This window comes from Elaeis guineensis, chromosome 13 (assembly GCF_000442705.2).
Source record: "Elaeis guineensis isolate ETL-2024a chromosome 13, EG11, whole genome shotgun sequence".
In the NCBI taxonomy this organism is placed as follows: Eukaryota; Viridiplantae; Streptophyta; class Magnoliopsida; order Arecales; family Arecaceae; genus Elaeis; species Elaeis guineensis.
Genome location: NC_026005.2, coordinates 70,258,469 through 70,282,514, shown reverse-complemented (window position 1 = coordinate 70,282,514; position 24,046 = coordinate 70,258,469). Strand labels below are relative to the sequence as shown.

General features: G+C 36.5%; 1 protein-coding gene and 1 long non-coding RNA gene across 2 annotated transcripts; both read left to right on the top strand.

The window, feature by feature from the left end:
• Nucleotides 1–5,888: 5,888 nt before the first annotated feature.
• On the top strand, nt 5,889–23,517 carry LOC140853170 (receptor kinase-like protein Xa21). Its single transcript, XM_073247256.1, has 9 exons — nt 5,889–6,296; nt 6,400–6,455; nt 6,577–6,849; nt 7,089–7,438; nt 7,653–7,788; nt 7,931–8,111; nt 17,745–18,071; nt 20,050–22,828; nt 22,975–23,517. Exons 1-9 carry the CDS (start codon nt 5,949–5,951, stop codon nt 23,319–23,321), a joined length of 4,797 nt encoding a protein of 1,598 aa, XP_073103357.1. The 5' UTR covers nt 5,889–5,948; the 3' UTR covers nt 23,322–23,517.
• LOC140853442 (uncharacterized) lies at nt 8,326–9,168 on the top strand. Its single transcript, XR_012136497.1, has 2 exons — nt 8,326–8,528; nt 8,687–9,168. It is a non-coding gene; the product is annotated as an uncharacterized lncRNA (long non-coding RNA).
• Nucleotides 23,518–24,046: the final 529 nt, after the last annotated feature.

Sequence of the window (24,046 nt, the reverse complement as noted above, 5' to 3'; positions counted from 1 at the left end):
AAACTGAATAAATAAAAGTATTTAAAATAGATCTTAAATAAATTAATAGGTTACATGAGTCCTAAGAGTTGTTTTGTAACAATGTCAATCCTATTGCTTTGTTTTTTCATTTTTTTTTTTGAGCGTAACACTGGGAACTCACCATTCATTTGTTTTTTGTCATGATTATCAATTGAAGAAGCTTTACAAAATTACCCAGTCTATTGGGGACCTTTCGTCAACCAAAGATCTACACCAACCTTTTTCACGTCATAGTACAGTGTAGGGTTGTCAGCCAAAAAAAAAAAAAAAAAAGAGACGAAGAAAAGGGCTCCACAGAGGTGTTGGGTTGACTAGGTCTTTAGTCCAAGCAGAACGGTGGGGAACCACCACTCATTTCATTAGGAAAATGAAATGGAAAACAAGGTGCTAGGAGGAACCAACTGTTAAAGTTGACAAGTGACGATTCCAACCCAATTATTAAATAATAGACTTTAAGAAAAATAATGAGGATTTCACACCCGAATCCAACCTATTGATAAATGGCCATGAAAAACCTACCTAATCAAAGATAATGATGTTATCTTGAAGAACAACTTGTACCAGGACAAACTTAAAAGAAATAAGTATTGACTAACGACAAGTATATGTCCACCAAGTCAATACTCCATATTGCTTGCTCTTTTTTTCCTAATTAGGCCATTGGTTGGCATTGATATTTATTATTGTTAAAAAATTAAATAATAAAAAACAATATTGAACAACATAAACAAGAGATCGTTTGGAGAAAGGGGAAGAACAAGTGCTGATGAAGTTGCCGTGCATTCAAGGTGTTGTGTAGCTATCCACTGTCGAATCGGATTATAGAAATTTAGAAAAGATGATATGAACAAGCCTATTCTTAGTGCCCAAGCCCACCAAATTGCAGGCCACCTAGCCTGTGATCAGATCTATTCATAAACGCAAAATTCATAGAGATTGTTCATAATTTATACTCAACTAAATCTACACAATTAACAACTGCAGAGTTGATAAGCAGTTTGATTTGGACTCTTGAAAAAAAATTAGCTGTTAAATTTGTTAACTATTAACTTCCTTTTGTTTTATTTCATTTAATTTTGATTTGGACTCTTGAAAAGATTACCTATTAAATTTGTTAGCCATTAACTTCCTTGATTAAGCCATTTGGAAAGAACAAAAAAAAAAAAAAAAAGGTTTGGTGGGTGTCCTAGCTTTAATAAGAAAACAAAATCCAACTTGCTCTCTTCAGAAACAGGAAAATAAAAGTTATTATTAAATTTCTTAATAGATTTCTAGATTTCATTTAAATTAATTTTGACTTGGACTCTTGAAAAAGATTAACTGTTAAATTTGTTAACTATTAACTTTCTGAATTAATCCATCTGAGATCAATAACTAAGATCGACATATTTGAAAAACTTTATATCAACTCCTGTAATCATCTCGCATTTGAAAAGATCAAGTTTTAAGGGTATCTTCTTTAGAATTGGCTTCCAGAAAGTTTTTGACATTTTAGCAAAAAAAAAAAAAAAAGAAAGCTTTGACAATATTAGATATACCGGAACTATCCCGAGCTAGAAACTTGCCAACGAGCGGATGAGTTGGGCGAACTCCATCTTCGCTCCAGTGGTCTTAATGAGATTCAATTGCATTCTTCTAAAATCTAAAATGGGAATATATTATAAAAATATTAATATTTTTACTGCCTGGAAGATTGAACTGATCCAAAAATCCTAAACAGTTCTGCTTTCTCCGAGAAATGAACGGGAGCAAGTTGAGAAGGAAGCCTTTGTCTTTTCTGTTCCCCCAAATTGTGAGAAAATGGCCCAGCCCACTGACCCACACGTTTCATTGTGCTGTGGCACCTCATCTTTCCTACATTTCTTTAATTTATTCTAATTTATTCTTCTTCAGGTAAACGATTGGATGCCTGTAACCTCACTCCTCTAAACAACTGCCAATAAAGACTTCCTTTTAAAAGAAAGGAAGGACTTATCAAAATAAAAAAAGAAAGGAAGGACTTACTTTTTTTTTTTTTGGTAATTGAAGGACCTATTTTTCAAGGCAACCCTTTCCACGCGTCTAAGCAACGACTTCTGGGGTGTCGCAAGATCGGTCAATATTCGTTTTCAGGCCCCGAAAGGTACATGTTTCTACCTGCAATTGATAAATCTTCCCTCTCTCAACCTGCCTTCTCTAATATGTTATCTGTAACGTACTAACATGCCAAAACCGAACGCTTAACATATGCCGTATGTCTATAAAAAGGATCCCACACATATATTATCTGAAAGATAAATTTATTTTATAATAATTTTAAATCAATAACAAGATAATTTTAATTTTTATAAATTAAAATTTTTTAAATATTTCAGACAACTAGCACGCTTCCCAAATCCAAAATCTGAAAATAAAAAAAAATGATAATAAACTATACTAACTCAATAAGTGACAAAATACTTCAAAATGGCTTCAAACACGTTGATTCATAACAAAACTAAATTCATAAAATTGATCAGATGATATTCTATTTTTATTACATATCATAGAATAATAATTTTTTTTTTTCAAGAATATACTTTTTAAAAACTAATACTAGAATTAGCTATGACCATATAACCCAGTAGCATGGGTTGATCACAGTTAACCGGTACGAAAAATAAATATCAGATAATAGATCCTCAGATAACTACTATTATATTCCTCAATAGTGCAGTGTCGTAATCAATTTCTCAGATTATAAGTTGACAGGACTAATATACAATCCTATTGATGAAGCCAAAACATAGCTATACTAAATATTTAAAGCAAATAATTATGCGAATTGCGCAGCCATATTTTCTAAAATCTATATCAGAGTAAATTATATATCAACTAATTTATTTGTGGACGTATATATCGAAATACATATTTAATTCCCATGCTTGACCATTTAATTAAACAGATGGGAAGATTGATAAAATTTTAAAAACATACCAAGAAATGTTAAGTCACTAACAATATAAATGATAAGAATTAAGATAAATTTGATTCGGTTACATAAATGCTTGGAGACCTAACAATCCAAAACCACATATATACATGAGTCTATTTAGCAGCATGCTAATAATTTAAAATAATTTTTAAAATTTTTAATACTATTAAAGATTTTATCAATTTTTAATTTTCTGTAGAGAAACTAATTACTAATTTTATCTTATTTTTTGTCACAAGACATAGTGAATCTCTTCAAGAACAAGTTTAGAGAAGAAGAAAGAAGATGTAGGAGAGAGTGAGAGAGCATCATGAGAGGGACAGAGAATGAAGAGCAACAAGAAAAAGAATACTATAGGAGAGAGAAAGAGGACAAGAGAGTGAGAAAGAATATCTGTGAGAGAGATAGTGAGAGCGACAGAGAAACGAGAGCATGAAAGAGTCTTCGATGTGCAAAAATGCACCCTTTTTCCATGTCATGTGTGGCAAAAAGGTGTGGACTAGACCTCTCCTTCTCCACGTCATGCGATAAGAAAACATATGTTTGCCTATTCCACTTAGGGGTGATAAAATATGATCTGACCCGCAACCCGATCTACGTTCGACCTATCATAAATAGGTTTGGATTTGGTTTAAACGGATTCGGATTGTAAATAGGTCAATCCGTTTCACCTGTTTATTATTCAGATCGGATTCAGATTTCAGGTGGCTGACCTGTTTAACTTATTTAACTCATTTAATATATGGATCAGGATGAGTCAGGTCGGGTCGTGTAACCTGCCAACCTGTTGGGCAGGCCAGCTGCAATGGATCCAAGATGCCCAACAGTGTTGGGCCAACACGCGGCCCACTCAGGTGCTCAACCCCCTCAAAAGTTGAAAGAGTCCTTCTTTGACTCTTCGAATCCGTCGGGTGATAAATAAATTTTTAGCCCAATATTGTTGGGCCAACATGTGGCCCGTTCAGGCGCTTAGCCCCCTCAAAAGTGAAAAGAGTCCTTCTTCGGCTCTTCAGATCCGTCGGGTGATAAATAAATTCCTTAAAGGCTCAAACAGTCAAACCCTCTGTCCTTCATTTCGTCTTCCTTCCCCAGCAGTGGCCAACCCTAACCTATTCTTCCTTCCCAACAGCAGCCAACCCTAACCCTAACCATGCTTCTTCCTCCCCTATGCACTAGATCACCCGGATCATACCACGTTGTCTCCCATCATGACCGCAAGTGAGGGTCTGAGGAGTCATGAGAATCTACGATTTTTTCTTTGATCCTTCCTTCTTTCTCTCACTATTTTCGATGTCTTGGACCTCTTCAATGACTCTTGACTGGTGAGTGACCTCATTCCTCCAAGCGGAGACTAGAGGTTTCAACTTTCTTCAAGATTAGGGTTTCTACTTGATGACGGTGAGTGATTTCTCTTCTCTCTCTTTCTTAAACTCTTTCTTCTTCTTTTGTTTTAGTTTTGTTCAATTCTTTTTTATTTTTTTCATATTATTGAGATTAGTGTTTCAAGATGGCAATCAGGTCTAGAGGAGAGTCGAGAAGGGCTGGAAGGGGAATGGAGGGCTCTGATACTCCCTTCCCTCCTCTCTCCCTCTCCCTCCCACCCCACTCTCTCTTTTTTCCTCTCTCTCACCTCCCTTTTCTCTGTTTTGCTAGATTTCTTGAACTGGGGATGGAACTGTGGAACCATGCCGGTATGCTCTTGGTTTTTTGTTCTATTCTCATATGCTGATTCTTGTTCCATGCTCAAATGCTGGTGCTCTATGGTGCTTTGTTGTTCATTGTTATCCAATGCTTGGTGGTGCTCTGTTGTTATCTGATTTTGATATCTGTTGTGCTCTACTGTAGCTTTTAGATGCTGGTGCCACCTTCAATAATGTGAGATCTTGAACTTTATCACTGAACACAATGTATTTCATTGTTGTTAAATTAGTAAGATTTTTGAATCTTATTCTATACTCATATGCTGGTGCTCTGTGTTCCTTAGAATCACATTTTTTATGTAGGGATCAAGAGGAGCTCTTTTGTTACTCAGCATCTTTTGCTACTTTTGTTCATCAATTTAGATGGCGCGAGACTAGAGCTTCTTTGTATTTAATATTCTATTTGGCTTCCATGTAATTATACAACATTGGATAATGGATACTAGATTTATGTAATCATGTAACATTGTATAATTGATTGTTGTTATTGTTTAATTATGAAATTAATTAAAATTTGTTATTATTATTTCTTGTTTTAGATGGCTGATTTTGATGTTTATATTTGGATCTTTCTTGTGATGGATTAAATAATTCAGATTAACATTTTAAACAGGTCAAACAGTATTGGGTGTAAAGGCCTAAGATTTATAAATAGGTTCGAAATAAATAGGTTCAATGGGTTACAAATCAACGGTTAAATGGGTGAATCGGGTTGGACGGATAAATAATTATCTGTTTAATAAACAAGTTAAATGGATCGAATCTGATAATCTTTATTAAATGGTAGGTTCAAATTTGAAAATCTGATCTGTTTATTAATAGGTCGGATTCAGTTTAATATTTTTTTACTTGATCTCTGATCTGAATCATTTATAATCGATCCGATACAATTGCCACCCTAATTTCACTCCCTAATATTTATTTATTTATTTTTTTCGGACGCATTGATGCGCAATAAATCACGTATCCTGAAAGGTGGTAAACGTGGATGGCGGGTTGAGAGATGGATGACCGTCGCACATCTCTTCAACGATGCCAAAGACGCATAATGTGATAGCCTGGCCCGGACCCAATGAACCAGGGCCCTCGTCCTAAGCGGTACCGCCTTAGGCGGTAGGTGGATCAAAGCGAGATGGGTGGGATATTTATGGAGCAGGGCTGCACAATTTCTGTTCCACAACAGAGCATGGACTTCCCCTGATACTAACATGGGGTTGATCTTCTTCCTCCTCTGGTCATCCTCATACTTGTTGGTGCAATCCGGGGTTGATGCCATGGGAACTATTCCATTCGGAAACGAGACCGACTATCTATCACTGCTTGCTTTCAAACATCAAATAATAATTCATGATCCGTCGAAAGCTCTAGGCTCGTGGAACAACACCATCCATTTCTGCAATTGGGAGGGCGTCGCATGCAGCAGGAAGCACCAGCAGAGGGTCATCGCCTTGGACCTCAGCTCCAGCGGGTTGGAGGGCTCTCTCTCTCCCTCCATTGGAAACCTCACCTTCCTTCACCGGCTCGACCTCCAAAACAATGGTTTCATCCACGAGATTCCACCGGAGTTGGGTCGTTTGCGCCGCCTAAAACATCTCAACTTGAGTTTGAATTCATTCCAAGGGGTAATCCTGTGAACCTGACTTACTGCTTTGAGCTACTAACTCTTGACTTGTCGAGCAACCAGCTTAAGGGCAAGATTCCAGTGGACATTGCCTCCCTTACAAGGCTGGTGAGCTGATGCTTTCAACAACAGCCTTACTGGATTCATTCCACCTTCATGGGTAACCTGTCAACGCTCAACACACTCGAAGTCGGCATCAATCATCTGCATGGTAGCATTCCAGAGGAGATTCCAGCTTACAAGCCTAGAACAACTTCAATTTTCTGTCAATAATCTCACAGGTACAATCCCTGCCGGCTTTACAACTTGTCATCATTGACTGACTTGGCGGTGACGTCTAATAATCTGCAAGGGAGTATTCCACCATTGGCATCACCCTTCCTAATCTTCATCGCCTTCTGTTGGGTGGTAACCAATTTGATGGACCATTCCTCCTACATTAGCAAATGCCTCGGGACTTTTATCATTGACATGTCAAAACAACTTAGTGGAAGGGTGCCGTGGACTTGGAAGATTAGCAGGCTTGCATTTAAATCTAGAATTCAATCAGCGAGGCAAAGAATGCCAGGGAGTGGGAATTCATCGACTCCTTGGTCAACTGCAGCCAATTAGAGTGCTGGCACTGGACCAAAATATGCTAGGAGGCATGTTGCCCAACTCAATAGCCAACCTCTCTTCACATCTCCAAGTATTGCTTATGGAAGAACCAAATCTCAGGGAGAATTCCCCATGGAATTGGAAACCTGGCCAACCTGTTTCTCTATGGAGGATAACCATTTCACGGTACTTTCAGAAAGTATCGGGATGCTTTCGAGGCTAGAGAGTCTGGACTGTATCTTAACATGATTACAGGGGAGATTCCATTTTCTGTAGGCAATCTCACTCGATTGACTGAACTCTTTTTGCTTTACAATAACCTGCAAGGCCCCATACCTCCAAGCCTTGGAAACCTTCAACACCTATCATTCTTGGACCTCTCCAACAATCATCTTAGTGGAACCATACCCAAAGAGATCGTAAACCTTTCTTCCCTATCCATTTATTTTGATTTATCTTCTAATTCATTGGTTGGATCTCTCCCTCAAGAGATCGGAAGTTTGAAGAATCTACCAGTTCTAGATGTTTCTTGGAACATGCTGTCTGGTAATATTCCGGCACTCTTGGTGTCTGTGAGATGTTGGGGACTTACATCTGGACCACAATTTATTCCTAGGGATAATTCCTCAAACCTTGAGCAACATGAAGGCCCTCCAGGAAATTGGATCTCTCACATAACAATTTAACAGGGCTATTCCCTTGTTTCTCGAAGACTTCATCGATTGGAAAACTTGAACTTGTCTTTTCAATCATCTCGAAGGAGAAGTGCCAGTAAAGGGGGTCTTCAAAAATGCAACTCGAGTTTCAGTCGAGGGAAATAATGGACTCTGTGGGGGTGTTCCAGAATTGCGCTTGCCCGCATGCCAAAGAACATCATACAAAAAGAGAAGTGGCCTGTACTATTGAAAATAGTGATTCCCATAGGCGGTGCAGTCTTGTGTGTGAGCTTCTATTCTCCTTTTTCATCCTTCGATACAAGCGAAAGTCTAAAAAAAATAATGCTCCCATTGTAACTCTATTAAAGGACCAATTTTCTAGAGTTTCTTACACTGAACTAGTTAGAGCAACTGATGGATTCTCTTCCACTAATCTCATCGGGAGAGGAGGGTATGGTTCAGTCTACAAAGGCATCTTGGGTCCTCAGCAAACTATTGTTGCAGTAAAGGTTTTCAATCTTCAATATCAAGGAGCTTCGAAGAGCTTTTTAGCTGAATGTGAGGTACTTAGAAACGCTCGGCATCGTAATCTTGTCAAGATCACAACTTCCTGCTCGACGGTTGATTTCAGAGGCAATGATTTCAAAGCTCTAGTTTTTGAGTTCATTCCTAATAGAAGTCTAGAGAATTGGCTACATCCAGTGTTAGATGAGCATCATCATTCAGAAAGTCTAAGCCTTCATCAAAGGTTAACATAGCGATTGATGTAGCTGAGGCAATAGACTACCTTCATAATAATTGTCAGCCATCTATTCTTCATTGTGATCTAAAGCCTAGTAATGTCCTGCTTGATAATGAGATGGTTGCTCATGTGGCAGACTTTGGTCTAGCAAGGTTCATGTCCAAAGCTACACCTAGCTCCTTGACAGACAAGAGTAGCTCAATCCGGATAAGAGGATCCCTAGGATATATAGCTCCAGGTACGTTCTATTTTCATTTTTATCTTCTTGGCTCATAGTTGTTCAATTTAAGATGTCCATGCCAAACTTTCATCTTTTTTTTTTTTTTAATTTTTGATGTTGAAGATAATTGTTGGATTGATACGTTTTGCTCAAACATTTAAATATATGGACTGCAGAATATGGTGCAGGTGGTCAAGTGTCCACTTCTGGTGATGTTTATAGTTATGGAATCCTTCTTTTAGAGATGCTCACTGGAAAGAGACCTGTTGATGATATGTTCAAAGATGGCTTAAGCCTTCGAAAGTTTGTCGAGATAGCTTTTCCTGACAGAATTATCACAATTGTGGATCCCCTGATGCCGCTTGTAGAGAAAGAGAGTAAAACTTATGAATGCTTAGCGTCCATCGTCAAAATTGGTCTTGCTTGCTCACATGAATTAGTGAGAGAAAGACTGAATATGAGTGATGTTGCAACCACCATGCATACAATCAGGGCTGCCTATCTTGGAACTAGAGTTCATTAGAAGACAAATGAAGCTTATGTAGAAGGTAAAGTCATAGTATCTTACCTCTAATAATTGTCAAACTATAATTTTTAATCTTCTAGACCTATTCCTAGTGTTAAACTTCTATGAGACTTGAGTTGTGAGTTTGTTGTCTATTGTGTGATTGTGGCTACAAAGAGTTGGTAATAAATATCACAACTGTGTGTATCTATGCATTTACATTTTTTTATATAAATAGAAATTTCAAATCTAAAAGAATTTTATATCCAATATATACCAGCATTTTAACATCAACATAAAGTACCTTCGGCCAGTCTAAAATGTTTTTATAGATATGGCTTAACGATTATCATACTATCACCCCCACAACCCCAGTGATACAACTACTATGCGCTTAGTAGCATAACCCACTAGTCTACTAGAACATTGCTATCCAATATTATAAAAGGTGGGTGATAGTAAACAATAGTGAAAGAATTAATGGAATCAAAGAGAGGGATGGAGAGGTGGTCAAAGCTCATGAGCCCAAACCTTTCATTAGGAAAAAGATATAGTTTTGAATCTGAATTACCTTGATGAGTATCCAGGAGCAGTATGAAGAAGGATGCTCCAAATTTGTCGCTAGATGAGTGATATAGAAAAGAAACTAGAACTTTCAAAAACCAGCTTTAACACTTTCGGCACATGAGAACAGTTAGCTGATTCAGAATTTTGGCATCTCAAAGAGTTGAACCTTCAGGTCAAGGTGGAGCATGAGCTCATGCATTCATCGTTTCCATGGAGCCAACTTAAGCACTAACTCATCTATGCAAGCCTAAACTGCTCAAGATCAGACCATTTATGAGACAAGCTTCCAATATATTGAAGCTCATTTTCCAAGTCTAAAATGAGATCAATGAGTATGTAGCTCGAATACACAAGGTCGTGAGCACATCAAACACAGGAGGTAGCTTAGGTAAGACAAAAAATGGTTGAACATTATGGCTGTCCTCCTACTTGGGCACAACACATGGTTCCTAATGCATTAGCCAACACGAGCACAGACATCACCACAAGTAATAAAGCAGCTAAGGTTGGAGGGATCGAGCATGTGGAGACCATTCTGGTAGGTAAAGCAACTAATATAGGGAAGTAGACTTTTGTTTGTATGCTTGGAACGTAAGGATTACCATGCATTAAATAGACCACAAACACTGGTAAAACTAAAGGAAGAGGGTTCTCCTGTTTCTCCAAGTTCAACAGGTTCTTTACTGTCTCATAAGATACTAAACACTATTGAAATAGAACTTGGAAGATAATTTTTCACATTATCTTAACCAAGTTCTATAAAAGAATTACCAGGAGTTGGAGGCAACTATCACATCATTAGCTACAGAGCTTAACACAAGGCCTCATGACTGCTCAACCTGTGGCGGTCACATTCAAGCAAACCCTGTCAATCATCTGCCTTCTCCGCATCGACCAAAAAGCCTCCCAGCTATTGTAGAAAGTGCCAAATATTGCTGTTAAGCTTGTACAAGCCCTTGACTAGGAGAAGTTTTCTTCTTATCCTTGGCCACCTTGTGAACCACTTCATCTTCTCCTTCCTTTCTATTTTCGATCCTTGCAAACACTGATTTAGGATCTACCATTATCTGACCTGCTTTCATCCACCCCATTTGGTATCAGTCTGCATGATAAAGGCAAAAACATAATCATAAATGTAAATATCAATGAAATTTGTAAAAATAATAAAATTGGCTGCTATCAGCTATGCACATCCAGAACCAAAATTCCAACATTTGGTGCGAGATTGTGCCAAGATCATGCATACAGATTCAACACAAGATAAATATTGATCCCTAATCTATATATTATAAATGCTATCAGTATTTCCTATAAGACGATCAAGCCTAGCATAGTACTATACTACATAGAAAAACTTATGGATGCATGCTACATAGAAAAACTTACGGATGCAAAACAAGTTACGTGAAGCTGTACGTTTCTTCATGCACTAGGCTGCTCAGAAGTACACATTGCATGAGAAAGAAGATGCATGAAGAGTTGAAAGCACCCAGGTCACTGCTTCCAACTGAGCCTTTGAAAACCCAAGTTGCATGTATATTCTCAAACATAGGCTTGGAGTGATTGGACGCAAAGCAATTGCTATATATAATCCCCATTGCCTCCAATATAATTACAAGGTCCTGCATATAAATGAATGATAAAATGATTAGCAACTGTAACTTTCATTATAATAAAATAGAATATTAGTGACAAAAAAATTCATCGCTAACAATCAATTTTCGTCGCTAATAGTTATCAGCGACAAAATTTTCATCGCTAATATTTAGTCACAAATAATCACATCGTTGAAAATTTTTTACGATGGAAAAAAATTTTCATCGCAAATAATAGATATTTCTAATGAAAAATTTTCATCGTTAAAAAAATCATTTTTTCGAAAACTATTGACGATAAAAAATTTTCATCATAAAAAAAAATTATGATAAAATATTATTTCACTAATAAAAAAATAATTATTTACGATGAATTTTATTCGTCACTATTAATTTAATTAAAATTTTTTATAAAAATTAAATTTAAAAAAGTATTAGCGACGAAAATTTTTCATCGTAAATATCATATTGTTTGATGTAAATTTTTATCGCTAATAAATAATAAATTAATAGCGGCGAAAATATTTTTACCGCTATTAATTTAATTAAAATTTTTTATGAAAATTAAATTTAAAAAAAATTAACAATGTAATTTTTTTATCGCAAATATGGTTATTTGTGATGAAAATATTTTTGTCTCTATTAATTTAATTAAAAATTTTTATGAAAATTAAATTTAAAAAAATATTAGCGATGTAAACTTTTCATCACAAATAAAATTATTTACGATGAAAATATTTTTATCACTATTAATTTAATTAAAAATTTTTATGAAAATCAAATTTAAAACATATTAGCGACATAAATTTTACGTCACAAATATCACAATTCTTGACGTAAATTTTTATCGATAATAAATTTTTAATTATTTACGATGAAAATATTTTTGAAGCTATTAATTTAATATAAAATTTTAATATTTTTAAATTTATTAAAAAATTTATTTAGATCAATTTTTCATCGCTAATATATTTTTTGGTGACCAATATTTCGTTGAAATAATTTCATCTCTAATAATTTACAGATATTTTTTTAAAAATAATTTACGAATGTATATATTTAATTTATATTTATAATATTTTTTTATAAATTAAAAATAAAAAAATAAAAATAAAAAATCCACATAATAAATTTTATCATTTTATTATATTAAATTAAAATTATAAAAGGTCTAAAATAAAAATAAATAGCTAGACAAATAGGTCGTCAAGTATCGGCATCTGCAGAAGGAGAATGGACTGGGGAAGGAGACGCTCGGATGAACTCGAACCGGCCTGCTACTGTCTCATCAGCTACATCATCTGTTCCATCTGCGCTATCTGCTTTATCATCTGGATCGGAGCCGCTGGTACTCATTGACGTGTGCAGTCAATTTATCAGCTCACTGCTCAGCTTGTCTCTGCACCTTCATTAGTCGAGCATCGCAGGCAATATGGATGTCAGCTCTGGACGAGCGTGAGAATGAGGGAGCAGTGATCCCATGCTATAGATCCCTAACATAGTAGGATCTCGTACCAAGCACCTGATCACAGATCTCATCATCCTAAAATACAATCACTCTCTTGGTCTTGTTCTCACAAGAGTGGAAGCTTTTTTTTCACATGCATATGTATTCCTTCAAACTAATAGCTTAAAAATCAATAGCTAAAAGGAATAACAAATGAGCAAATTGTTTGTGCACCATGTATATACTCCTCTGTAAATATAAGTTGAGCCTATGAGAAATTTGATCAAATGAGTGCATTGTCATGTCAACCTCAAGGGAGTTTTGCAACCAGTCAAAACAAGTGTCTGTGGGGCTATGCTAGTGTGATATGGTTGGCTTGTAGAACAAAGTGATGGAATGTAGACAGAGAGAGGAAATGGGGAGGTGGTCAGAGCTCAAAAACACTGACCTTCTACTAGAAGATGGAAGGGTAGCATTTCATCTTACAGTATTGATGCATTGTCTTTCTCCGGTGGCCACTTTTGCATTTCAGCTTCACCACATGTTTCTCCACCTTTTTTAGCGAACTTACCCCCATGTCCAAGGACTCCAGTCTTATTAACAATTGAAGTTTATCTAGCAGTTCAAAACACGAACATTCTTCCATGCATCTCCACTCCCATGTATTTATTCTCCTTTCTTTTCTTTCCTCACTCTGTGGTTCAATTTTTTCATGTAGATTAGTTTCATGTGCATAATTCTAGTTAGTAAACAAATGAGAGCTCTAATAATCTGATCACTTGCATTAGAATTTTATATTTTAACTTTTCATACTATATTGTATACTAAAAAAAAAAGTCTTTTGATGTTGTATGAGTTAGGCATCTTTATTGTTCCTTAATCTCATCGTAGGGTTGTTAAATGATACAAGAAACTCGAGCTTAGCTAGGGCATTAGTCTAGTTAGGCCTAATTCAAAATTAATTGAGTCAAACTTGAACTTGGTACCGAGGCTCAAAATTTGTTTCATGCTGCGCTTAAGAAAAACTTGACTCGAGCATACTTAGCTACATAAGGCACAAGACTAAAGGAACAAGAAATCAAAAACAGAGTGTGACTTATTTATTAAATAGATTAACCCAATCCCATACACGAAACTATTTAATAAACAGGTTGTGCTGGGTTAAGGCTAGGTGGGTCGTAACTTGTTAGCCTAAACTGACTCCATAAATAAAAGTATTTAAAATAGATCTTAAATAGATTAATAGGTTACATAAGTCTTGAGAGTTGTTTTGTAACAATGTCAATCCTATTCCTCCGTTTCTTTTTTTTTTTTTTTTTTTGAGCGTAACACTGGGGAACTCACATTCATTTGTTTTTTGTCATGATTATCAATTGAAGAAGCTTTACAAAATGACCCAGTCTATTAGGGACCTTTCATCAACCAAAGATCTACACCTACCTTTTTCCTTACTGATCACATTATGGTACAGTGATAGGGTTTTCGACAAAAAAAAAAAAAGAGAGACGAAGAAAAGGGCTCCACAGAGGTGTTGGGTTGACTAGGTCTATAACGTGTTCGTCGAACTGATTCCATAAAAATGAATTAATAAGTTACATAAGCGTCAAGGAGTTGTTTTGTGACTATGTCAGTCCGTCTTTGTTAATCCAAGCAGAACGGCGGGGAACCCACCACTCATTTCGTTAGGAAAATGAAATGGGAAGAAAAGGTGCTAGGAGGAACCAACTGTTAAAGTTGATAAGTGACGATTCCAACCCAATTATTAAATAAGTTGGATTGGAATAGACTTTAAGAAAAATGAGGATTTCACACTTGAACCCAACCTATTTGCTAAATGGCCATGAAAAGCCTACCTAATCAAAGATAATGGTGTTATTTTGAGGAACAACTTGCACCAGGGCAAACTTGAAAGAAATAAGTATAGCCTGTGATCAGATCTATTCACAAAACTTAAAATTCATTGAGATTGTTCATAATTTATGCTCAACTAAATCTAAACAATTAACGACTGAAGAGTAGATAAGCAGCTTGATTTGGACTCCTGAAAAATATTAGCTATTAAATTTGTTAACTATTAACTTCCTTTTGTTTTATTTAATTTAATTTTGATTTGGATTCCGGGAAAGATTAGCTATTAAATTTGTTAGCCATTAACTTTCTTGATTAAGCCATTCAAAAGAACAAAAAAAAAAAAAAAAGAAAAAGAAAAAGAAAAGGTTTGGTGGGTGTCCTAGCTTTAATAAGAAAACGAAATCCAACTTGCTCTCTTCGGAAATAAGAAAATAGAAGTTATTATTAAATTCCTTAATAGATTTCTAGATTTCATTTAAATTAATTTTGACTTGGACTCTTGAAAAAGATTAACCGTTAAATTTGTTAACTATTAACTTTCTTGATTAATCCATCTGATATCAATAACTAAGATCGATATATTTGGAAAACTGCATATCAACTCCTGTGATCATCTCGCATTTGAAAAGATCAAGTTTTAAGGGTATCTTCTTTAGAATTGGTTTTGAGAAAGTTTTTTACATTTTAATGAATAAAAGAAAAAAAGAAAGAAAGCTTTGACAATATTAGATATATTGGAACCACCTCGAGCTAGAAACTTGCCAATGAGTGGATGAATTGGGCGAACTCCATCTTCGCTCCAGTTGTCTTAATGAGGTTCAATTGCACTCTTCTAAAATCTAAAATGAAAATATATTATAAAATATTAATATTTTTACTGCCTGGAAGATTGAACTGATCCAAAAATCCTAAACAGTTCTGCTTTCTACAAGAAATGAACAGGATCAAGTTGAGAAAGAAGCCTTTGTCTTTTCTGTTCCCTCAAATTGTGTGAAAATAGCCCAGTCCACACACTGACCCACACGTTTCATTGTGCCGTGGCACCCCATCTTTCCTACATTTCTTTAATTTATTCTAAATTATTCTGCTTCAGGTAAATGATTGGGTGACTGTAACCTAATCCTCTAAACAATGACTAAGAAAGACTTACTTTTAAAAGAAAGGAAGAACTTACCAACAAAAGAAAGGAAGGACTTACTTTTTTTTTCTTTTTCTTTTTTTGATGATTGAAGGACTAACTTTTCAAAGCAACCCTTTCCACACGTCTAACCACGGCTTCTGGGGTGCACCGAAAGATCGGTCAATGTCCGCTTTCAAGCCTCGAAAGGTACATGTTTCTACCTGCAATTGATAAATCTTCCACCTCTCAACCCGTCTTCTCTAATATATTATATGTAACATGCCAAAACCGAGTGCTTAACAGATGCTGTATGTCTATAAAATGAATCCCACGGATATATTATCTAAAAGATAAATCTATTTCATAATACTTTTAAATCAATAACAAGACATCCTTAATTCTTGCAAATTAAAATCTTCTAAATGTTCCGGACAACCAGCACACTTTCCCAAATCCAGAATCTGAAAAATAGAGAAAGAACAATAATGAGCGATGCTCGCTCAATAAGTGACAAAATATTTGAAGAAGGGTTAAAGCATATTGATTCATAATAAAACTAATTTTGTATAGTTGATCAGGTGATATTCAATTCTTATCACATATCAGAGAATAAATATTTTTTTTTTTCAAAAACATACTTTTAAAAAACTAATACTAGAATTGGCTATGGCCACATGACCTAGTGGATGGGTTGATTACAACCAACTGATACGCGTAATAGATATCAGATACGGGGTCCTTAGATAACTACTATTATGTTCACTAATGGTGTAGTATCAAAACCAATTTCTCATATTACAAATCGACAGAACCAATATACAATCCTCATTGATGGAGCCAGAACAAATCATAGCTATGCTAAATATTTGAAGAAAATAATTATATGAATTGGGCAGCAGTATTTTCTAAAATCTATATCAGAATAAATTATATATTAAACTTATTTATCTGCAGAAATATCAAAATATATATTTAATTTTCATACTGTAAATAAAACATAACATGCTTGACCATTCAATTAAAGAGATGCAAAAATTAATAAAATTTTAAAAATACATCAAAAGATATTAAGTCACTTACCATACAAATGACAAGAATCAAAATAAGTTTAATCCAGTCACACACATACTTCGAAACCTAACAATTCAAAACCACCCACGTACATGAGTCTATTCAGCAATATGCTAATAATTTAAAATTTTTTTTAACTATATCAAAATAAATTATATATTAAACTAATTTATCTACAGAAGTATCGAAATATATATTTAATTTTCATACTGTAAATAAAATATAACATGATTGATCATTCAATTAAAGAGATGTAAAAATTAATAAAATTTAAAAAATATATCAAAAAATATTAAGTCACTTACCATACAAATGATAAAAATTAAAATAAATATAATCCAGTCACACACATGCTTCGAAACCTAACAATTCAAAACCACCCACTTACATGGGTCTATTAAGCAATATGCTAATAATTTAAAATAATTTTTAAAATTTTTAAAACTATCAAAGATTTAATTAATTTTTTATTTCTTTTAGAGAAACAGATTACTAGTTTGATCTTATTTTTTTGTCACAGGACATAGCGAATCTCTTCGGGAACAAGTTTAGAGAAAGGAGATGTAGGAGAGACTGAGAGAGAGTCATGAGAGGGACGGAGAACGAGAGAGCAACAAGAAAAAGAATGTCATAGCAGAGAAAGGGGGCAAGAGAGTGAGAAAGAACATCTGTGAGAGAGACTGAGCGAGATTGAGAGCGAGACGGGAGCGTGAAGGAGTCCTCGGTGTGCGGAAATCGTGTTGGATTATTTTAAACTTATCATTAAATGACTTTGGAAAACTAAAAGACCTCTTGGAAAACTAAAGGGTCTCTTGGAAATCTGAAAGGCCTCCTTGTAAAAAGGAATAGGCTTCTTGATAGATGAAGAATACATAGAATTCTGTAAATGCTTCTTAGTATTCCATGCATGAATTAAATGCTATGGAATATAAAAAGGCATCTAGGCATCTATAAATAGGAAGGTGATTTGTCCATTGTGGTGTGTGAAGCAAGTATTCTTCTTGTCATCTTTCCACCATAAGAAAAGAGTGTTTATTATTTTTATTTGAGATTCTTCAATTTTATCATTTGGTATCAGAGCCTTGTCTTGTTGAGAAGACTGATCCTAAGAGAAATGGCTAGTGATGGTGTGCAAATGCAAATCCCAAAGCTTACTAAGGAGAACATAGAAGTGGAGGCTGTCCAACCAATATTATCACCAGCAAGATCATCTCCACCACCACAAGCTACACCGGCTTCTTCAAGTCATTCTATATCAACAAGAAGTCATGGAAGAAAATTTAGAAGTCTTAATGATCTTTACGATGAAACAGAAGCAGTTGAACAAGTTGATTTATATTGTTTATTTGCTGATGTTGAATCTCTAACATTTGATGAAGCAGTGCAGAAAGCTGAATGGAGAAAGGCAATGAAGGAGGAGATCCATGCCCTAGAGAAAAATAATACGTGGGAGTTAACTACACTTCCAAAAGGACAAAAGGCGATAGACGTTAAGTGGGTGTACAAAGTGAAGCACACTGCTAATGGAGAAGTAGAAAGATACAAAGCTCGTCTTGTTGCCAAAGGCTACAAGCAAAAGAAGGGATTCGACTATGATGAAGTCTTTGCACCAGTTGCTCGACTTGACACCGTGAAGCTTATCTTCTCACTTGCATCTCATCACAAGTGGAAGATGTACCATATGGATGTGAAGTCAGCATTTCTCAATGGCTACCTTGAAGAAGAAGTTTATATTGAGCAACCGGAGGGTTATATCCTTAAAGGCATGGAAGATAAAGTGTATAAGTTACGAAAAGCTTTGTATGGGTTGAAGCAAGCACCCCGAGCATGGAATACACGGATCGATCATTATCTCCAGGGATACGGCTTTGTCAAGTGCCCCTATGAATATGCCACCTATGTGAAGAAAAAAGGAGATGATATTTTGATAATATGTTTATATGTAGATGACCTTCTTGTGACAGGTAGCAGCAAGGAAATGATTTATGAATTCAAAGCAGCTATGGGCAAGGAGTTCGAAATGACGGGTGGAGACTTGATGTCCTATTTTCTTGGCATCGAGGTAAAGCACAGAGAAGATGGCATCTTCATTTCTCAAGGGAGATATGCAAGAAACATTCTAAAAAAATTCAAAATGGAGAGTTGTAAGGAAGTAAACACCCCGGTGGCTTATGGAGAAAAACTTAATAAAGAAGGAGAAGGCAAGGAGGTGAACTCGACTATCTTCAAAAGTCTTGTTGGAAGTCTTCGCTATCTCACTATAAGTCGGCCCGATATTGTTTATGGAGTTGGTTTGATTAGTAGATATATGGAGCATCCAAAGGAGTCACATTGGATGGCGGCAAAGAGGATTCTTAGATATCTTAAAGGAACTCTTGATCATGGTATGTTTTATGCTCATTCCAATGATGCAAGTTTAATTGGTTTTTCTGATAGTGATTGGGGTGGAGATCTTGATGAACGGAAGAGCACTTCCGGTTATGTTTTTTATTTTGGTGCTAATGCTTTCTCTTGGAGCTCAAAGAAGCAATCTATTGTGGCACTATCTACATGTGAGGCGGAGTATGTTGCAGCGGCATCATGTGTATGTGAGGCTATATGGTTGCGAAATTTGCTAGAAGAATTGGGTCATCCACAAAAGGAGCCTATAAAGATCAATGTTGATAACAAATCTGCTATTGAGTTAGCCAAGAATCCAGTCCAACATGGAAGAAGCAAACATATCGACACTAGATTCCATTTTTCTTCGTGATCAAGTCAAAAAAGGAATTGTGGAGGTTGTGTATTGCAAATCAAAGGAACAAGTTGCTGATATATTCACAAAATCACTCAAAAGTGAAGACTATCAAAGGCTGAGGAAGATGCTTGGAGTCATAGCACCAAGATGAACAAGTTTAAAGGGGGAATTGTTGGATTATTTTAAACTTATCATTAAATGACTTTGGAAAACTAAAAGACCTCTTGGAAAACTAAAGGGTCTCTTGGAAATCTGAAAGGCCTCCTTGTAAAAAGGAATAGGCTTCTTGATAGATGAAGAATACATAGAATTCTGTAAATGCTTCTTAGTATTCCATGCATGAATTAAATGCTATGGAATATAAAAAGGCATCTAGGCATCTATAAATAGGAAGGTGATTTGTCCATTGTGGTGTGTGAAGCAAGTATTCTTCTTGTCATCTTTCCACCATAAGAAAAGAGTGTTTATTATTTTTATTTGAGATTCTTCAATTTTATCAAATCGCACGTAAATCCTCTCTTAGCTGTAGACTTCTCCCTTATATTTTTCATTGTTCTGTTTGCAAACCTGTTCTCACACCTTTCTGCCTCCATTACCATAAAAAAGAAAAAGGAAGAATGTTGACTAATTGTTCAGTCTTCACCAGGACAGCTCTCGCCACCTCCAAACAATATTTATGAAGCAGCGCCGCACAATTTCTGTTCCACAACAGAGCATGGAACTTCCACTACTGATACTAAACATGGGGTTGATCTTCTTCTTCCTCTGGTCCTCCTCATGCTTGTTGGTGCCATCTGGGGTTGATGCCATGGGAGCTATTCCATTCGGAAACAAGACCGACTATCTATCACTGCTTGCCTTCAAACATCAAATAATTCATGATCCGTCGAAAGCTCTAGCCTCCTGGAACGACACCATCCATTTCTGCAGTTGGGTGGGCGTCGCATGCAGCAGGAAGCACCAGCAGAGGGTCGTCGCCTTGAACCTCAGCTCTTGCGGATTGGAGGGCTCTCTCTCTCCCTCCATTGGAAACCTCACCTTCCTTCATCGACTCGACCTCCAAAGCAATGGTTTCATCCGCGAGATTCCACCGGAGTTAGGCCGTTTGCGCCGCCTAAAACATCTCAACTTGAGTTTCAATTCATTCCAAGGGGTCATCCCTGTGAACCTGACTTACTGCTTTGAGCTACTAACTCTTGACTTGTCGAGCAACCAGCTTAAAGGAAAGATTCCAGGGGACATTGCCTCCCTTACAAAGCTTGGTGAGCTGGATCTTTGGAACAACAGCCTTAGTGGATTCATTCCACCTTCAATCGGTAACCTGTCATCGCTCACAATACTCCATCTCGCTATGAATCATCTGCATAGCAGCATTCCGGAGGAGATTAGCCAGCTTACAAGCCTAGAATATCTGCAAGTGTCTGTCAATAATCTGACAGGTACAATCCCTGGCCAGCTTTACAACATGTCATCATTCACTCACTTCGCAGTGGCAGGTAATGATCTGCAAGGGAGCATTCCACCAGACATTGGTGTCACCCTTCCTAATCTTCAGGGCCTTCTATTGGATGCTAACAAATTTGATGGACCCATTCCTCCTACACTAGCTAATGCCACGGGACTTCATGCCATTGGCATGTCAAGTAACAACTTTAGTGGAAGGGTGCCGTCGGAACTTGGAAGATTAGCAAGCTTACAATATTTAAATCTAGAAAATAATCAGCTCGAGGCAAAGAATGCCAGGGAGTGGGAATTCATCGACTCCTTGGTCAACTGCAGTCAATTAGAGGTGCTGGCACTGGATAAAAATATGCTAGGAGGCATGTTACCCAACTCAGTAGTCAACCTCTCTTCACATCTCCAATACTTGTTTATGGGAAGAAACCAAATCTCGGGGAGAATTCCCCATGGAATTGGAAACCTGGCCAACCTGAATGTGCTCGGTGTGGAGGATAACCATCTCTCCGGTACTATTCCAGAAAGTATCGGGATGCTTTCAAGGCTAGAGAACCTCGGCTTGCATATGAACAGGTTTACAGAGCAGATTCCATTCTCCCTAGGTAATCTCACTCTATTGACTCAACTCCTTTTGCGTCAGAATTACCTGCAAGGCCCCATACCTCCAAGCCTGGGAAACCTTCAACACCTATCATTATTGGACCTCTCTAACAATCATCTTAGTGGAACCATACCCAAAGAGATCGTAACCCTTTCTTCCCTATCCATTTATTTTGGTTTATCTTCTAATTCATTGGTTGGATCTCTTCCTCTAGAGGTCGGAAGTTTGAATCATCTAGCAATTCTTGATATTTCTTGGAACAGGCTGTCTGGCAATATTCCCAGCACTTTTGGTGACTGTGAGATGTTGGAGGAGTTATATTTGGACAACAATTTATTCCAAGGGATAATTCCTCAAACCTTGAGCAACATAAAGGCCCTTCAAGTACTACATCTCTCACACAACAATTTAACAGGTCCTGTTCCAGCTTTTCTCGAAGACTTGAATATATTGGAAAATTTGAACTTGTCTTTTAATCATCTCGAAGGAGAAGTGCCTGTAAAGGGGGTCTTCGAAAATGCAACTCGAGTTTCAGTCGAAGGAAATAATGGACTCTGTGGGGGTGTTCCAGCATTGCACTTGCCCGCATGCCAAGGAAGATCATACAAAAAGAGAAAGTGGCCTCTACTACTGAAAATAGTGATTCCCGTAGCTGGAGCAGTCTCGTGTGTGAGCCTTCTATTCTCCTTTTTCATCCTTCGACACAAGCAAAAGTCCAAAAAAAATAATGCTCCCATTGTAACTCCATTGGAGGACCAATTCCCCAGAGTTTCTTACACTGAACTGGTTAGAGCAACCGATGGATTCTCTTCCACTAATCTCATCGGTAGAGGAGGGTATGGTTCAGTCTACAAAGGCATCTTGGGTCCTCAGCAAACTATTGTTGCAGTGAAGGTTTTCAACCTTCAATATCGAGGAGCTTCGAAGAGTTTTTTAGCTGAATGTGAGGTCCTGAAAAGCGCTCGACATCGTAATCTTGTCAAGATCATGACTTCCTGCTCAATGGTTGATTTCAGAGGCAATGATTTCAAAGCTCTAATTTTTGAGTTCATTCCGAATAGAAGTCTAGAGAATTGGTTACATCCAGAGTTAGATCAGCATAATCATTTAGAAAGACTAAGCCTACTTCAAAGGTTGAACATAGCTATCGATGTGGCTGAGGCAACAGACTACCTTCATAATAATTGTCGGCCAGCTATTGTTCATTGTGATCTAAAGCCCAGTAATATACTGCTTGATAATGAGATGGTTGCTCATGTGGGGGACTTTGGTCTAGCAAGGTTCATATCTGAAGCTACACCTAGCTCCTTAACAGATAAGAATAGCTCAATTCGGATAAGAGGATCCCTGGGATATATAGCTCCAGGTATATTTTATTTTCATCTTTATCTTCTTGGCTCATAGTTGTTCAATTTAAGATGTCCATGCCGAACTTTTCTTTTCATCTTTTTTTTAAATTGTTGATGTTGAATTAATACATTTTGCTCAAGCATGTAAATATATGGACTGCAGAATATGGCACAGGTGGTCCAGTGTCCACTTCCGGTGATGTTTATAGCTATGGAATTCTTCTTTTGGAGATACTCACTGGAAAGAGACCTGTTGATGATATATTCAAAGACGGCCTAAGCCTTCGAAAGTTTGTCGAGATAGCTTTTTCTGATAGAATCATTACAATTGTAGATCCCCTAATGCCGCTTGCGGAGGAAGAAAGTAAAACTCATGAATGCTTAGTATCCATTGCCAAAATTGGTCTTGCTTGCTCACACGAATTAGCAAGAGAAAGATTGAACATGAGTGATCTTGTAACCACTATGCATACAATCAGGGATGCTTACATTGGAACTAGAGTTCATTAGAAGACCAGATGAAACTTATGTGGAAGGTAAAGTCTGTTGTAGTATCTTACCTCTAATAGTTGTCAAGCTATAATTTTTAGTCTTCTAAACCTATTTCCTAGTGTTAAACTTCTACGAGACTTGAGTTGGAAGTTTGTTGTCTGTTGTGTGATTGTGGCTCCAAAGAATTGGTAATAGACATCACAATTGTGTTTATCTTGGCATTTATGTTTTTCCTTATAAATGGAAGTTTCGAATCTAAGAGAATTTTACATCCAATGCCGGCATTTTAATATCAACATAGAGTTCCTTTGGTGAGACTATAATATTTTTATATATATGGCTTAATAGTTTTCACGCTACGGTACCGACAGTCGAGCGATAGAATTATTATGTACTTAGTAGCACGACCCACTAGTCCACTGGAACATTGTCATCCGATATTATAAAAAGGGGGTTATAGCAAACAACAGTGAAATAATTAATGGAATAAAAGAGAGAAGGAGAGGTGGCCAAAGCTCATGAGCCTGAACCTTTCATTACGAAGAAGATATAGTTCTAAATCTGAATTACCTTGATGACCATCCAGGAGCAGTATGAAGAAGGATGCTCTAATTTTATCACTAGATGAGTGACATAGAAAAGGAAATAGAACTTTCAGAAACCAGCTGTCACACTTTTAGCACATGAGAACAATCAGCTGATTCATGATTTTCATCGAACCAACTTAAGCACTTACTCATCTA